This window comes from Clupea harengus, chromosome 20 (assembly GCF_900700415.2).
Source record: "Clupea harengus chromosome 20, Ch_v2.0.2, whole genome shotgun sequence".
NCBI classification, from domain to species: domain Eukaryota; kingdom Metazoa; phylum Chordata; class Actinopteri; order Clupeiformes; family Clupeidae; genus Clupea; species Clupea harengus.
The window spans coordinates 1,653,005-1,670,768 of record NC_045171.1 but is presented as its reverse complement, the minus strand read 5'-3'; the positions used below and the strand labels follow the sequence as shown (position 1 = coordinate 1,670,768).

Sequence of the window (17,764 nt, the reverse complement as noted above, 5' to 3'; positions counted from 1 at the left end):
CCACACACACACACACACACACACACACACACACACACACGCCTGGGACGAAGCCTGGGGCAGAGCTCCTGTTTCCTTCCTTTTGTAGCCTATGAATGCAGGGGAGTGATGTGAGGATGAGGATGAGATGATGGACTTGCTGAGATGATCGGAGGGTGGGGTCGTCCTCAGACGGTCTGCGAGATGATGATGATGATGATTATGACAGCCACCACAGCACAGACCACGCCTATAATGATCATCTTCTACAAAGGGGAGGGGGAAACACAGTCAGCTTGTATGGCAACATACCCTTGTGCTCAAGCTGAACCATATCAACCACAGAGCTCCCTGTATCTTCCACCAACTGGGACTCAGAAGAAAAGGGGATAACATGTTTGCTCCACCTAGATAGCGGGATGAACTTATAACGCATTGCCTGTATGATAGCTAGTTGATTACGAGTTGTTTCATAGACAGCTATTCAATACAGCTGAAGTTCAATTATTCATCAATACACTGGGAGTGGAGCAAATATGCAGCTTGTGGGTAGTATTACAGAAAAACCAGTTTAGTTTATTATTCCCAAAGCAAATAAACAAAAACAAAAAAGACAACCCCAGAGTAGAATGAGAGGACTTACTACAAGACTACAAGATGACAAATACAGGAAGTAAAATCTCTTTAAATGGCATTCCCATTCAGGACCACATAAAACCATGTGGATCCAACCAGCCTAAACCCATGCAAATACAATATGCAAGCCAACACACCACTGAATATGCAACCCCACTCCAAAGACGAGCCCAAGTCCTTTAGCACACACCCCACACCCATGGCCTAGCCTCTACACACCCGTGAGAACACAGCAGGCGTGACACACACTTACTCAACAGTCAGCTGTACTTAGGCGCTCCGGAGACCCACAGACAGGCCAATTATGAGCGCAATAATGGCCAGAATCACCAGCACAACACACACTATAATTATAGTTTTCTGGAAGACACAAAACATAAACACACACCAACGCAAATGTGGTTATTTCCAGTAGCTGTGTAAAACAAACCACATGTTTGTTCTTTAAAACATCAGCCATGGCTCTGAAGTCACACTGTGGGACAGACTTATTTATCGGATGATAAAGTCGGTCAGTCAAACACGCAGAGATAACCTTGTGAGTGCACGGATGCACACACACACTCACCCATACAGCAAACATATGAAAATGAAAGACAAAGACAGCGATACTGTGGGAGTTGTCTGTATGTAACTGTGAATGTGTGTGTAAGGATAGTAACTAGGTTTCACCACAAGGGGGCAACACCCACCTGCTAACAAGGATCAGGCAATTAGGAGAGGAGAAGAAAGCCAAGGAAAGGTTTGGTGAAACAAGAGAAGGCAGGATGAGTTAGCAGAAGAGGGAGCGACGAGGGCCTTAGCGGTGGGTCTCTGAGGGTAGAACCGAGGGGTGGGTCTCTGAGGGTGGAACCGAGGGGTGGGTCTCTGAGGGTGGAGCCGAGGGGTGGGTCTTTGAGGGTGGAGCCGAGGGGTGGGTCTCTGAGGGTGGAACCGAGGGGTGGGTCTCTGAGGGTGGAACCGAGGGGTGGGTCTCTGAGGGTGGAGCCGAGGGGTGGGTCTTTGAGGGTGGAACCGAGGGGTGGGTCTCTGAGGGTGGAACCGAGGGGTGGGTCTCTGAGGGTGGAACCGAGGGGTGGGTCTCTGAGGGTGGAACCGAGGGGTGGGTCTTTGAGGGTGGAACCGAGGGGTGGGTCTCTGAGGGTGGAACCGAGGGGTGGGTCTCTGAGGGTAGAACCGTTCTCCACTGAGCAACTCACACGCCGCGCCTCCTGCTGGTACTTGGCGGCCTTCTTGGTGTCGGCCACGGCCCTCTCCACAAAGCCCACGGACTGGTCCATGTTGCTCTCGATCCTGTCGATGATGCCACCCTGACCGCGCCCAGCGCACCCGCAGCGAGAGAGAGGGCAGAGATAGGGCAGAGAGAACAGACGGAAAGGGCCAAAGAAAGAGAGACAGAACCAGAGGAGAAAAGCAGGTGGACACAGACAGAAGAACCAGAAAAAGAAGAAACATATTTCACATTAAAGAAGTGTAGGAGAGCAGCCAAGTTTGGGGAAACATGCAACTACCTGTTCTGCATATATACTTCTGTGAGTGTGTGTGTGTGTGTGTGTGTGCGAAGCTTTATGTGGGTGAGTGTGTGTGTGTGTGCGTGTGCGTGTGAAGCTTCATGTGGGTGAGTGTGTGTGTGTGCGTGCGAAGCTTCATGTGGGTGTTTTTATTGAAGACTGAACTACTGCTTTTGTATAATAAAGAGAAGTGAGTGGCAGGAAATGACACCTAAATGTCATAGCTGTGATAGCTGCCGTCATGGCAGTCATAACTGCCGTCATGGCTGTCATAGCTGCTGAAAAGTTATCCGTCGGAAGGAGAGAACGTGCAAGAGAGAGGAAGAGAGATTGTCAGGTGACATAGCATGTCTTCATCTAGAAACATGCAGATAAATACTGAAATGTTCACATACCTTCCTAGCTTTGCTTTGATACCTGATTGCCTTCTTGGTCTCGGATTTTGCCACTTCTATGTGATCCACTGATCTGGACACATTCACCTCAATATTGTCTACAGTATCTCCCTAAAAATACACAGATTACACGGAATTATTCACAAATGCATTCACACAGTAAATGAGTACTATACCATAAAGAAAGTATACATACACACACACAGACACAATCACAAAGTGTAAATAAACGATTAAAACCCACAGAAAGACTAATTGTTAATTGTTTGGTTTGGAAGCCTTACCTTGCAATGCACTTTCCCTCAGAATGCATGAAAACAATTAACATACAGCTAATTAAATCATTCATCAAAAATATTTAGATTGTCGACAAATACTGACCAGTAAACCTGCTGGTATAATGACACTGATGGACAACATGTTTACGATGAAAGGGTAAATGGACTGGCACGGCATAAGTACAGAGAGAGACAGAGAAAACACGTCTTCAATCTGACCACTCACTTTCAAGTGTTTCCTGAAACCTCAGGGGGCCACAGCCAATGCAACAGATGAGATGAGTAGCACTCTTTGAAGGAAGAAAGCTGAGGAATGAGGGATGAGGCACAGAAAGAAGAAAAAGAAAGAGAGAGTACAGAGGAAGACGTTTACAGCATGAGTGCAGGACGGGACAGTACAAAAAGAGAGTGAAGAGAAGAGAGATGAGGAGGGAAAAGAGAAGACGAGAAGATACAAATGCAGACAGACTGATTGATGAAGAACAAATGGATGAATGTGGAGACGACTGTGGAGGAAGGAGGGAAGACAAGGTGAGCGTACCTGGCTCTCTACTAGCATGGCGATGTCCACAAACATGTCGTGCAGCTCCTTAATGCTGCTCTCCAGGCGTACGATGTCCTTGTGTCGCGCCTCGATCTCACTCAGAGCCTGCTTAGAGATGCTGGAGTCCACGATCTACACACCACACAGAAAGAGAGAGAGAGAGAGAGAGAGATCAGAGCCTGCTTAGAGATGCTGGAGTCCACAATCTACACACCACACAGAGACAGAGACAGAGACAGAGACAGAGACAGAGACAGAGTTTACAATCCAGGTGCACATAGCTATGAAAGGGCCAAACGCAGACAGTCACAGTCCCACCAGTGACACACTGCTCTCTTGCAGTTCATGAAAAAAGATGGCACTCAATTTTTGTTTCAAGAAAGGGGATACAACATCTATGGAATAATTAAGAAAATTATGACTTCCTACGCACTTGATAACCTCACACATTATAAACAGTATGGATTTGGCCATGATTCTTTGGATCACACCTTGAATTTCACACATACTCTAATTCACACACTGCACTCCCAAATAAACCAGCCAATCAAATCAAAGCCTTACCCCCGCTGTGAAGACGGCTGCATTTCCACTCTCCAGCATCTCCTCCAACTCATCATCAGTGGTGGCTTTACCAGCTGTGAGAGAGAGAGAGAGAGAGAGAGAGGAGAGAGAGACAGAAGAGAGAAGGAGAGAGAGGGAGAGTGTGTGCAGTGATGGTGAAAGGGAAGGGAGAATAAGAACATAAGGAAGCAGGAAACACATCACTGATAAAGCTGAACATTGTTCCTCTGTCCCCAACCATGTTAACTGTTGGGATGAGTGCTTCCATGTTGAGCATATGAGCTTATGCATTCATGCAAATTAATAGAAATACATGCACTATATAAATAGTGTGTATGTGTTCGCACATGTGTGTGAGTGTGTATGTGTGTGTGTGTGTGTGTGTGTGTGTATATGTATGTATGTGTATGTGTGTGTGTGTGTGTATGTGTTCGCACATGTGTGAGTGTGTGTATATGTGTGTGTATGTGTGTATATATGTGTATGTATGTGTGTATGTATGTGTGTGTATGTATGTGTGTGTGTGTATATGTTTGTGTGTGTATATGTATGTATGTGTGTGTGTGTGTACACACTAATCTCTAGCTGCCTCTGGATGCGTCCTTTACTCCTCTCTCTGAAATCCACCTGAGCCTCGTTGTACTTGGTCATCACTTCCACAAACTTCCGTGAAAGCACAGCATGCTGCAGAGACAGAAGAGGCACGGTTAGACAGAAGAGGCAGGGTTACACAGAAGAGGCACGGTTACACAGAAGAGGCACGGTTAGACAGAAGAGGCACGGTTACACAGAAGAGGCACGGTTAGACAGAAGAGGCACGGTTACACAGAAGAGGCACGGTTACACAGAAGAGGCACGGTTACACAGAAGAGGCACGGTTACACAGAAGAGGCACGGTTACACAGAAGAGGCACGGTTAGACGTAAGAGGCACGGTTAGACAGAAGAGGCACGGTTACACAGAAGAGGCACGGTTACACAGAAGAGGCACGGTTACACAGAAGAGGCACGGTTAGACAGAAGAGACAGAAGAGGCAGGGTTAGACAGAAGAGGCACGGTTACACAGAAGAGGCACGGTTAGACAGAAGAGACAGAAGAGGCAGGGTTAGACAGAAGAGGCACGGTTAGACAGAAGAGGCACGGTTACACAGAAGAGGCACGGTTACACAGAAGAGGCACGGTTAGACAGAAGAGGCACGGTTACACAGAAGAGGCACGGTTACACAGAAGAGGCACGGTTAGACAGAAGAGGCACGGTTAGACAGAAGAGGCACGGTTAGACAGAAGAGGCACGGTTAGACGTGAGGAGGGCAGGTTTACTGGCCAGTCCAGTGACGACACTCTATTTGACACTTTTATGGCGGAGATAAGGGTGCCAGCTGCCCACCTGTGACTTGCGTATCCTCATGTCAGCAGAAACTCTTTCTTCCTGCTCCGTCTCCAAATTTCTCTCAATGGCTGAAAAAATAAAGAATAAAAAGATAGAGTCCATGTCCAGGGCTAAATTTTAAAAGTTACACACTATATACAATGTACACAGTAGCCTATTTAACTCTTTATATAACTTTTATTACTCTTTCAGTTGATCAGTCCATGTTCATTTATGACACCCGTCGCAATATACTTCCTACACATCAGTACGTGTTCTTCCCCAGCGATTACAATGTGTGGTGAAGGCCACTTTTAACACTACTTTACTTTAACACTACTTCTCAAGGATTCTCAAACAGAATTTGAAAGCGTTGTAAAAACTTCTATGCACACTCGTGTCGATATTGTAGGCATCTCCACTTCTGTACTGCCTGTGCTACACTAAACACTTGATGCCGCTGTTATTGTCTGTGGGGTGGATGATGTAGTGGGGGCCCTAAGCCTGTGGCTCTCCTCGTGACTCTTGTGTACATATGATACTGATCTTTATATGCTGGTGACCTGTTGACTTATTTAGTGATATTCTGTAGTGAAGGATGTGGAATGTGGTCTTAGGATTTGGGTCGAGGTTGTAGGCTGTTCCAGTCAAACCTCCTTCATTTAGATGTGTGTGTGTATGTGTGTGTGTGTGTGTGTGGGAGGGGGAGGGGGGGGGGTGTACTTACTCTTGAGCTTGTTTCTGGCATTATTAGCCATCTTTTTAATGTCGTTAGTGATAGTCTCAAGGTCATCTTGTGTTTCTGGAGGGGAGAGGGAGAGACGATGTGAAAGTCAAACACAATGTGCACCCAGTGTGTTTACATTAGATTTTTAGATATGCCTACATCGTTAGTTAAATCAATATGATTTTCTTCACTCCCAAATCCTACTAACACAGAATGCCTGCAGATGCTTGAAGCCGGCTGACTTTGTGCTGGTTAATAATATTTACAGTAGAATTATGAAATGATTCGGGTCACTGTGTATTCCCAGCGCTTCGAGACTGAAATACAGTACCGGTTGGTACAAGCCGCTGTTTTTCTAAATATATCCAGTGTATGTGCGTGTCTTACTCTGCTCCGATGTGGGTGCCGAGAGTATAACCGAGTAAAGCTTCTTCACTTCAACAACATGTTCATCAATCTTGTCGATGCTACTCCTGATGTCTTCAATCTGGAACATTAAATCAGTGACGTGTGTAAAGGTGGAGAGAATCACATATTTACTTGTGACACCATTCCACAATGTTGCTCAAGATACAATACAAGACACTCATATCTGCATAGCTGAAGAAGACATCTCTCAATATAAGCAAAATGCTAAGTCATATCAGGTGTCTCATATAAAACGACGTGGCACTAATTATGTTCATTGTGCAATTTATAGGATGTGAACACAACACTCGTGTCCTATTGAGGCATATCAAGAAATAAAAAATGTTTCAGAGCAGGATATTCACATACCCACATAAGAGGGACCGTTATACATTTATTAAATGGTTATTATTGCGATGCTAAATGTCATGAACAACAAGGATTACAAAAGCCTGATTCATATAACAAACACAGTCAATACATGTAAAGTACATAAATTGTAAACTTTGTAAATTGTAAACTTCTGATTTTAAAAGACAGTATTTCTCAATATAGCACAGCAATTTATAGTCATTGGTCTCTGTTTAAGGACTTGCATTTATAGTTTTACATCATTTTTAGTCTTATTTTTAGTCTTTAGACAGTCTTATTTCCGAAAGCACAACGGACGTCCAGCCTGTTGCTATCGCGTGGAATCCTGCGGAATCCTGCGGAATCCTGTGGAAAGATCTTGCTGTCTCCATCAGAGAAGCGGACACCCTTTACATCTTTAAGTCTACACTAAAACCATTCCTCTTTAGTGCATCTTATAGCTACGACTAATGCATCAAGATATGACACCCGTGGCAGTATACTGCCTATACACCATACGGGCACCCTGTCCTGCCTATACACCATACGGGCACCCTGTCCTTCCCATACGGGCACCCTGTCCTTCCCATACGGGCTCCCTGTCCTTCCCATACGGGCACCCTGTCCTTCCCATACGGGCACCCTCTCCTTCCCATACGGGCACCCTGTCCTTCCGGCTCCTCCAGGCCATGCATCGTTCAGACACTGAACAGGAGGCCATTTGACTGCAAATGCTGATGGCAGTGATAACATTACTCCTCATCAACATATACCACCTATAATTACATATACGCATATAAGGCAGCCTAAGTCTGTTTGCTCACTTAGTCTCTTGTCTTCCCCTCACTCTCTTTCACTATCTCCACTGTGGGATGCTACTGCAGTCTATCCACCTGATCCACTTGCAGAAACCCTCTACTCATAGCCGCCCAATCCGACTGTTCCAAACTGTGCTACTGTTCTAAACTGTGCTACTGTTCCAAACTGTGCTACTGTTCCAAACTATTCTACTGTTCCAAACTGTTCTAAACTGTTCTAAACTGTGCTACTGTTCCAAACTGTGCTACTGTTCCAAACTATGCTACTGTTCCAAACTGTTCTAAACTGTGCTACTGTTCTAAACTGTTCTACTGTTCTAAACTGTTCTACTGTTCCAAACTGTGCTACTGTTCCAAACTGTGCTACTGTTCCAAACTATTCTAAACTGTGCTACTGTTCCAAACGGTTCTACTGTTCTACTGTTCCAAACTGTGCTACTGTTCCAAACTGTGCTACTGTTCTACTGTTCCAAACTGTTCCAAACTGTGCTACTGTTCCAAACTATTCTAAACTGTGCTACTGTTCCAAACTGTTCCAAACTGTTCCAAACTGTGCTACTGTTCCAAACTGTTCCAAACTGTTCTACTGTTCCAAACTGTGCTACTGTTCAAAACTGTGCTACTGTTCTAAACTGTGCTACTGTTCCAAACTGTGCTACTGTTCCAAACTGTTCTACTCTGCTTTAGATAGATCTTATTGTCATATAGTGTGCCAGCATATTAAGCCGTAATATGAATGAATGCGATCACAGAGTTTTCTGCTTCATTGCTCTGCTTATCCTTATAATAGTAACCTTAAGAGCACACTGCCTACCCACTCCACTGTTCCACAACCAATACTTTCAATACTGGCTCTCTCCATTTTTATCCACTATCAATCTTGTATTGGTATGCATCATGGAATCTGATAGGCCTACGCATCATGCTTCTATGCATATGTATGCTGATGTGTTTGATCCTGATGCGTGTATGAATTCATCTGCTCCCTTCTGATTCTCCTCCTCCTCCTCCTCCTCCTCACCTCCCTTCCCTTACACCCCCCCCCCCCCCTCTTTTCTATCTCTATAATCGACTGGCCCCAAGCAGATGGGCACCCAGTGTGTTTACATTCACTTTTTAGATATGGCTACATTGTTAGTTAAATAAATATTATTTTATTTACTCCGCAAGCCAATTCCTACGAACACTGAATGCCTGCAGATGCTTGAAGCCGGCTGACTTTGTGCTGGTTAATAATATTTACAGTAGAAATATGAAACCCGAGCAGGAAATGATTTGGGCCACTGTGTATACCCAGCGCTTTGCGACTGAAATACAAATGAAATGGTACAAACCGGTGTTTTTTTTAATATATACAGTGTATGTGCATGTCTTACTCTGCTCCGATGTGTGTGCCGAGAGTTTAACTGAGTAAAGCTTCTGGTTTCAGTCGGTTAAAAGGTAGTGTTTCCTTGCCACCGTCATCTTAGTGCTTACTCTAAGGGAGTCTCTGGGCTCTGTAAAGCGCATTGTGCCGTTTCAAATGCTATTGAGTATACTGAGTTGAATTGAGTGCGGGTGTTTGCATAGAAATTAAAATGGAACACCTAGGGGTTTTTCCCTTATTCTCATAAGTTTACTGCGGTTTACCAAGTAACATGATCAGTGGCCCTCATTCAGAAGAAACAATTAATGTTAATAATGAATATAATATTGCATTTTAAAATTATTACTGCAAAAAGAAAAAACAGGGAGGGTAATATTGTCCCATAAAAACACACACAGACACAAACCTGGACAAAGAAATCGTCCATAAATGCTGCATTGTCCACAGCAATCTCCACATCGTCAGCATCGTCAGTGTCTAGCGTCTGGAGGGGAAACACAGAAAAACACAGTTTACCTTTGGCACTCTTTACTCTCTTCATTTTCTGATACCTGTATGTTGTTTCTCCAATGTATTTCAAAGTGGTCACTGATTGAAAACCTCAAATATATGACTGACGCACAGAAAAGCTCAGGAACTAGTTTAGCTGAGGGGACTAGGAACTAGTGTGCACAAGAGTAGCAAAATACAAACTTAAATACATATAGTTAATTTACTACATACTTGGATATCTTCACAAGTATTTCTGAAGCATAACATACTTATGATGATGGCTGCTAAGGTTGAAATAAGCACAGAATACAGATTCCACCAACTGCAAGCATTCCTCAAATTGCACATTTTTATTGCAAGGCCGTCCCACCATTCTACTCTCTCAGCGGTTTTCATACTCTTTCGAAAAAAGGTTTCAATCATCTAAGCTCACTTTTTGAGTTCTTTGACACTCATCACTAAAATCACCTGACCTGCTTTAGGGCCTTGCCAGTCATAAACGTCATTCTGTGGTCATTCTGTGGTGCTCTCTTGTACCAGAGCAAGGGTAGACAAGTTTACTCCCAAAGTTACTAGCTTTGTCTGTGTTCAGCTGCCATAAAAATGGCTAGTCACATGGTAAACCTACCTGCTGAAAAGATACTAAAATACATACAGTACATAATGAACATACTGAATCTTAAAGCAGCAATAAGGAGTTCTGTTCCAAAACTAGCACACAAAAAGGAATGCAAAAACCTTGCATACACAACCAACAGCCCAGTTGACACTGATAGAAGCTTGCCAGCACACTAACTGGTGTCTTTTGGCAGTATAGCTGGCAATGTCATGCTGTGAAAGCTTTTCTTCCATTTTTGCAAAGTGTTCCAGCCAGGAAACACAGAACTACATAGTGCATATCCTGGATGGCAAGTGGGAAAGACAGAGGTGTTTATCTGTCCTTCACATGACCATATGCTATCAAAAGGAATTTGAGGATGCTACCAAAACTAGACTACAAAACCATACCTCAAAAAGTGTCAAATTGTTGCATAGTGTTGCTTTAATGTAAAGCTGCTGAAGTGAAGAGAACGCTCATCTAACTCCTCTGCTGATCATCCTTCACCGGCTCCTTCTAGCTGCTAGAATATTATTTAAATCTCTCACTCCGGATCAGCACCTGCCCATTTAAATACTATCATTCTGCTCTATAATCAGAACCTTTACTCTGCAATAGGGCTTCCTTGGCGGTAATACGATGCTTCTAGCACGCTGTTTGTATATAACTTCTAGGCTGCAGCCAGAATAAAAGGTGATGCAATTTGTGTGGGTTAAACCGTCCTGTTGAAACCACAAAGGATGTCGTCCTTTCAAAGACAGATGCACATCAGTTCAGTTTTTTTTTTATAAAGCCTTAAGAAGCAAGTCATCCATCCTTTGCTAACAAGCCTTATGAATATTAAACATGGCGTCCCCTTCCTATTCCCCAGCCTTTAGACATGTCCAGGGCTGAGCCAGGCCCGACAGCAATTTGACTACCAAATGTGTGTCTATTATTTGCCTTGAGGCTTTCCCCTATACACGCTCTTTGGCTTTAACCGAGTGCAGGGAGACCTTATGAAGGACAACACACAGTGACACCAAGCTGGAAGGTCTGAGTCAGCGAGATAACATTTACAGCTTTTAGTTTTTCCATCATTTAGTTAAGAAAGAGAAAGAGAAGGAGCAGGGGAGGCACAGAGACACCATGAGAGATAGACTGTTTGACAGTTTAACCACAAAGCTGAGACACATCCTTTGTGAAAATGAATGTGTGACTGTCATGATCTGTGAAAACAACCTGACGAAGAACTGAACACAGCACACAAGATGTAGTTGGCCGTGTAATGTTACACTATACTATTGTCCATTAAAAGTATGATATCCAACTACTGGAAAGTATTATATCCACCAGAAACTGCATTAAACCGTACCTGAATGTTTGACTGTTCAAAACAAAACAAAGTGAAGCAAAAAACAGAAGCACTGACTATCTTCCCCTCATAGCCACGGTCAGCACCAACTATGCAACAAATCTGCTAAAAGCTAAAACCTGCTCAGACACAGACACATAGGGGTGTGCTTGAGAGCGTGCGAGTGTGTGTGTGCGAGTGTGTTTGTGCGTGCAAGTGTGTGTGCTCCTACTAGAACCTTAAGAGACACTAGGAAACTAAATATCTTGCCCCACCAGCAAGTTAAACATTGAACAAGGGGGAGGGGGGGGGGGGGGGGGGGGGGGGATGGGGAGGACAGGTGCAGCTCAGCACAGTGTTTTAAAATCCTCCTCAAACAAAGACAAACAGGAGTCAAAACAGGTTCCATTATAACCATGCAGGTGTGGATTAAGAGTCTGCTGCTCGAGTGACGTGTATCTCGATTGTTTATTTGGCACTCAAACATAATGGAGCATTAAGAACACCCGTACACCTGTAAAGTAGGCTACACCTGCTATCTTCGAAAGCGTGGAGGGAAGTAATAATGTACAGCCTACATACATTAACTACATGAATAATTTAAAATATATTTACTGAAAACACGAATATATGTGAAAACATTTTCAACAATTAACCAATTTAACAACCACATCTTGAAACAACTACACTTTACTTTCTATTGTTCAGTGACTGAATGTATGTGACTCAAGTCTGTGCTGTGGTGAATTGGGCCTGCCTGACAATATGCTTCAAAAGGGTGTCACTGTGCTGATACACACTTCCCCTCTCCAGGTTTACCTTTGGCTTTTGGCATCAGGCAAGGAAAAACACACAGTCAATAATTTGTCACTATGGTAATAAATCCAGGCTGCGTAAGACTAGTTCCAAGCCTGTGAGAGAGTGTGTGAGAGAGAGAGAGAGAGAGAGAGAGAGAGAGAGAGGGAGAGTGTGTGTCTGTGTGCCTTCAGACTCTCCCAGCAATAATCTCTCTGCATCCTGGTTCTTTCAGTTGACATCCTACCTTTTCATCTACAGCTGATCAGGGGAGCTCATAACCCTTCATCTACCCTGCCCTTCAAAACAAAGGGCAGAGCAGCAAATGTCACAGAGGGACTTTAGGCGTAAGAGTTTACACACATCCAAACAGCACTACATTTTTGCAATGGATTCTGTCTGTGATGAACAGACTGGCAGAATAACTAGGGAATGAGATTCCACAATATCCTGCTCACGAGATCCCCATCCTGCCCCATCCCCCCCCCACCGACTCCAACAATCATGCACGGGATCAGCTGAGAGAATCATCTGTCTACGCGCGACACTCATTCCAGGGGTTCCATTCCAGGGACAGCTGAGCAGGCACCTACAACGTTTATTCTGTAACTGAAACATATACTTCCCGATGCTTTGTGGAAGTCAGACACGTTACCATCTCCTTATGAAATGTAGTTTACACGAAACGTTTATTATGGCTGTTTAAATCGTAGGCCCATATTCCTAAACATAACATGTGGAACCTAAGAAACCGCGTTCTCAGTTCAAACACTCCCGAGCTGCTTTTCCAACTTGCCAAGGTCGACCTATCGGCCTGAGAATGACGTAATTTAACTTCTGGGTCCTGCTGAAGTCGTTAAGATTAAGTTTAAGTCAGGCTGAAAGCACAGGACTCGTTGACTTCAACAGTTCACGAATTATGTTCAAATAAAACGGTGCGTTGAAAGAATGTATATTTTCAAAAGACCATGACTGTCCAGGGACAATGCATGGTTGTAAACTCACCGCTTTGAGTTGCTCCAGTCGGTCCTTCATGTCTAAAACAACCACAACTACGCTCAAAGATAAATACAAATACAAACGGAGAGGCAGTGTCTGGTACCAAAATCTACGCAATATCAGTAGCCTATGCTACACTGAAATCCACAGCCAGTTTAATAGCTAGCGGTAACAGGTCCCGCTGCCAGAGTTAAACTATCTTCCCCAAGACTTCGGTTGAAGTTTGAGCATGGGCTTCAGACATAGAACTGGGAACAAAATATTCCAAGAGTATTCCATACAATATGGCTGCTGCGTTCCAAGGCCGTTTTTCCTTTTTTGCTAAATCTATCCGCTCAGAGGATTAAGACAACAGTTGTGTGCAGTCCGCTTAATCTCCCCCGTTCTCTCCCTCCCTATCTTTTTCGCAGTAATCATTCTAAAACGCACTTTTCAGTTCACGCATGCTCAGTGCAACGCTCGACAACACTTAAGCACTTGTTTGACAAGGGGCCTCGCCCTCTAAAGGGTTTGCCTACCTGTCTGTGTACCCAAGGTCTTAAAGAGGGCGACATTTCCACCTGTCATTTGACCAGTTACCTACTAAAGGCTGGATAACACCCACCTGCTACTCGCATATATACACACAGTCTATTTGGATCAATACATTATTGCTCATTTACTCCCAAAAGCACGACTTGATATTTATTAACGCCAATCGTGTCAGAGATCGTTACAGTTCATGAGGAAAGGCTGTTAGGCTGTCACATGCAGAGTGATAAAGATCACCTGTTTAACAATAGGAAGGGCTTTGTGTAAGATCCACCGAATAGAGAGGAAATGAGGTGTTCGAAGGCAGCGTCACATATTATGGTATGTGTTCGAGTGGTTAACCCCAAAGGCTAACAAGTAATTGATTATATTAAGGAGCACTGGCGATAGGCCTCCATGCGTCTTGTAAATATAATACAAATTACAATTTGCATTATTCCCCGTGTTCTATTTTTAGTTCTTGTGTACGACTTAAATGCATTAAGAAAATTCCGAGCAACCAAATGCGTCCCTGGACAAAAATAGCACTGTCAATGCAAAACTGCTACGAAGGGGTTTAAACGTGTTCATAACAAGGCAATAACGCGTAGAAGTCGAGGCATTTCTGTCGTGAAAAACACCTGAGCGTGTGCCCAGCCCTCGTTTGCTGAGCATCCTGTGCTGCCATCTGCTGGGACCATTCAGTATAACAATACACCCATCACTTCCTGAGCTATGCAGCCATTGTTGACACCAAATTGCCGGTCTTCCAGCTGAACTTTTGCATTAACACGCTATACAGACCATCTTTTTTTTTTTTTTTTAAACAATTGCTGAACCACAAATTGACCTCTTGTGAAGAACACTTGCGAGAGTATTTCAGTTCATCTTACAGAGAATGCAAAAGGTGTGGTTCATTCAGTTAAATGGGTTTTCAGTAAAAGCTATATATACACGACCCGTAGAAGTAAACTGCAATTAAAGGTATTTGAAGTCAGTGGGGAATCATCCCCACTAATCAAGGCAATCACTCAATAAATCACACTGTGCAAATGTGGCAAGGTCTACGTTTTACCATACATTCCTATTAAAGGCATCACATCAACTTCAGGACCGGATGAAACAAAAAGCCAGATTCCCACATCCCAATCAGAGACAAGCGAAATGTATTCAGAATGTTTTTATTCAAAGTTTAACTCTAAGTGCTGGGAGTCTTACAGAACGTGAGTTCTGTATAACACCATTAAAAGCTCTCAACCTTTACCAGCGCTTACACTCGTGTATCTGAGTGGGTGCATGTCTGTGTACGTGTGTATGTGTACAGGTGTACATGTATCTGTGTCAGGTCCGCGCATTGGTGCTTTTACTGTTAGCGAGATCTACACTGAAATCCGAGAACCACACAAATTCACTTTTTTCCATTTTGAAACACAAAAACAAAAACGAAAAAAGTTGAAAAATAAAAATAATCTGCATTGGGATTTTACAGTAAAAGGGGCGGGGCAGGGAGGGGGGGGGAGCTCTTTCGCCACTGCACAACCTGATGACTTCTGGCCACCAATGGCGAGAGAGAGAGCGTATAATAGTCACAGGTTAAAGGTCATCATCCTCATCTGGCAGAGCTGTTTCTGATGCCACCTGGAAGGAGAAAGGGATGATGGAGAAGAAGTCAGAAAATGTCCGAGCAGTCCAACTAGCGCTTAACTTGCACTTCAGCAGTTACATTCCTGCACTTCTTTTTCCTTTCTAGGTCGTTTTTCTAATTCTTATGTAAAGTAGTATTTATTGTTACACCATGTTTTTTATTGCTCTTAGCTTGACTGTTCTCTCCCTTGTACGTCGCTTGGGACAAAAGCGTCTGCTAAATGACTAAATGTAAATGTAACTATGGCCATGTGCAGTGTTCCAACTGACTGAGAATACTCACTTTAAGGTCATGCTCATACTGTGCAGCAAGTGAGGGGTCCATGGCGATCTCGGGTGGGGCCAGGGCAGGCATCTCCACAAACTCCAGGTTGGGGTCACCGATCAACTTTCGTGCCAGCCAAAGGAAGGGCTTCTCGAAGTTGTAATTACTCTTGGCGGATATGTCGTAGTACTGAGAGAAAGACAAACAGTGGAGGGGGGGTTAGGAACACAGCCATTGATAAACAGAAAGGGGGGAGCGGCGGAGAAGCCAGCGGAAGACTGGGCTAGTCTGGCCGGTCAGTCCCGGACTGACAGACAACTGGCTTCTCCGGCTCGTCCATTTGTTAGGTTACCCCAGGGTTTAGGCATCGAGTTAAGATGATGTGTAGTCAGCTTTGGGCAATGCGTACACTAGATTGCTAGGCAACGGATTAAAAGCACAGAGGGCAATTTTAATCTCATTATGAACACCTAAAACGCAGCCTGAGGCTTAAATTATCAAATTTTACATTTCAATTCTCAGAGAGAGCTTCAGATACACATTGGCATGTCAATATAACACACACACTTAAAGGTACAGTGTGTAGTTTTTAGTGCCATCTAGTGGTGGTTGATGAATTGCAACCAGCTGAACACCCTGCCCTTTACAAGCCTGTGTGAGTTCCTATGGTGGCCATGAAATGCCACAACACGAAAAGCCCAATCTCAGGGTTTTAGTTTGTCTGTTCTACCGTAGAAACATGGCAAACTCCGTGGTAGAGCACCCACTGCCTATGTAGATACAAACAGTTAATTCTAAGCTAAAACACAAGTTACACTTATGAAAATGATGAACATTATATTCAATTTCTACCAATAGATGCCACTAAACTACACACTGTACCATTAAAAACAACAAGCTGGGTGCACCAAACCCTGCCTCTAAGGACCCGTCCACGCACACAGTAATGAAATTACTGGGTGTTGACAAGTTACCTGCAGATTCTTCTTGCGATGAAAGACGATGCTCTTGGCCTTAACTTTCCTATCTTTGATGTCCACCTTGTTGCCACACAGTACAATGGGAATGTTTTCACAGACGCGCACCAGATCGCGATGCCAGTTGGGCACATTCTTGTAGGTCACTCGAGATGTCACGTCAAACATGATGATCGCACACTGAGCTGGAGACGCACATAAAAACAGATTAGTAGAAGCCAAAAAAAATACTGCAATAGAATCTTAAACAGAGTACACAGGATCTTGGCAGTCCAATTACCCTAAAGCTATAAACAATAAACACCTACCTTGAATGTAGTAGCCATCTCTGAGACCGCCAAACTTTTCTTGACCAGCTGTGTCCCAGACGTTATACTTTATGGCTCCTCTGTTTGTGTGGAAGACCAAAGGATGAACCTCCACCCCAAGAGTGGCTAGAGAAAGACGACATCACACACTATGATTCGACACAAGTACACTCAAATCAAGGGTAATTCATGAGAACGTTTAAAGTGAGTTCCTTCCAACGCAATTTTGTACAACTCACCAACATATTTCTTCTCGAATTCTCCCGTCAAATGTCTCTTCACAAATGTAGTTTTTCCGGTACCACCATCTCCCACCAACACAAGCTGAGGACAACGGAGGAGACACAATGAGACTCGACTCCATCACGTCGACTGAGAGCAATGACGGCATTCCAAACAGTGGCGAACCCCAACAATTACGCATCACTTCATCACCTTACCTTAAACTGGACTTGAGGTTCGGTCTCTGCCATGGTTGTCTGTTGATCGGTCTGCGTGTCGCAGTGTATCAGTCTGTAACACAGAAGGCGGGAGGGTCAACTTAAGCTAGGGGAGGAAACTACCTTTAAGCTAACCAACGTTTACACAGTGTGTGCATGTTTCGTTGCTTGGTTTTGGTGAAATCCGCATGGCTTAAAAAAAATATACGCATCATTGTTAAGGCCTACATCGCACAACGTTAACAAACATCGTTGCTAGCAAGCTAACGTTAGCCTGATGGTTAACTTGGCTAGCGCGCTAAGTTAAGTTAACGTTACAACACAAGATTTCCTTTCCAAAACGGGCCGTCCGAAAAACACTACAAAACCCCAGAAAAACATTACACTCATACTAGAAAAGGGGTTAGCCTTTCATATGACTGTGAAACACTCCGGAAATGGCAAATTCCAGGCCATT

General features: G+C 44.0%; 2 protein-coding genes across 6 annotated transcripts; both read right to left on the bottom strand.

The window, feature by feature from the left end:
• On the bottom strand, window positions 1-13,899 carry LOC116217925 (syntaxin-3-like). 5 transcript variants are annotated; one of them, XM_031558104.2, is made up of 11 exons: window positions 13,682-13,899; window positions 9,353-9,430; window positions 6,391-6,490; window positions 6,004-6,078; window positions 5,295-5,365; window positions 4,483-4,591; window positions 3,908-3,981; window positions 3,341-3,475; window positions 2,522-2,632; window positions 869-975; window positions 1-245 (listed from the first exon to the last, which is right to left on the bottom strand). In XM_031558104.2, exons 1-10 carry the CDS (start codon window positions 13,715-13,717, stop codon window positions 886-888), a joined length of 879 nt encoding a protein of 292 aa, XP_031413964.1. In that variant the 5' UTR covers window positions 13,718-13,899; the 3' UTR covers window positions 1-245; window positions 869-885. The 5 variants fall into 5 exon arrangements, with proteins under 5 accessions (XP_031413964.1, XP_031413965.1, XP_031413966.1 ...); XM_031558105.2 differs by lacking the exon at window positions 13,682-13,899 and adding an exon at window positions 13,170-13,671; XM_031558106.2 differs by lacking the exon at window positions 869-975 and having other exon boundaries at window positions 13,682-13,898.
• Window positions 13,900-14,838: 939 nt separating this feature from the next.
• ran (RAN, member RAS oncogene family) lies at window positions 14,839-17,465 on the bottom strand. Its single transcript, XM_031587589.2, has 6 exons — window positions 17,308-17,465; window positions 17,107-17,191; window positions 16,868-16,993; window positions 16,557-16,744; window positions 15,601-15,771; window positions 14,839-15,311 (listed from the first exon to the last, which is right to left on the bottom strand). Exons 1-6 carry the CDS (start codon window positions 17,338-17,340, stop codon window positions 15,267-15,269), a joined length of 648 nt encoding a protein of 215 aa, XP_031443449.1. The 5' UTR covers window positions 17,341-17,465; the 3' UTR covers window positions 14,839-15,266.
• Between the last annotated feature and the right edge of the window lie 299 nt (window positions 17,466-17,764).

What these genes read in the sequence shown, in the direction of transcription:
- ran (XM_031587589.2), bottom strand. Translation starts at nt 17,340, where the DNA reads ATGGCAGAGACCGAACCTCAAGTCCAGTTTAAG. An exon ending in ATTCGAGAAGAAATATGTTG is followed by an intron (nt 16,994 to 17,106) that starts GTGAGTTGTACA and finishes GTCTTTCTCTAG; the next exon opens with CCACTCTTGGGGTGGAGGTT. An exon ending in ATCGCAAGAAGAATCTGCAG is followed by an intron (nt 15,772 to 16,556) that starts GTAACTTGTCAA and finishes TCTTTCTCTCAG; the next exon opens with TACTACGACATATCCGCCAA.
- LOC116217925 (XM_031558103.2), bottom strand. Translation starts at nt 13,199, where the DNA reads ATGAAGGACCGACTGGAGCAACTCAAAGCG. An exon ending in GACTGGAGCAACTCAAAGCG is followed by an intron (nt 9,431 to 13,169) that starts GTGAGTTTACAA and finishes TTTCCCCTCCAG; the next exon opens with ACGCTAGACACTGACGATGC. An exon ending in CCATGCTAGTAGAGAGCCAG is followed by an intron (nt 1,926 to 3,340) that starts GTACGCTCACCT and finishes GGGCGCGGTCAG; the next exon opens with GGTGGCATCATCGACAGGAT.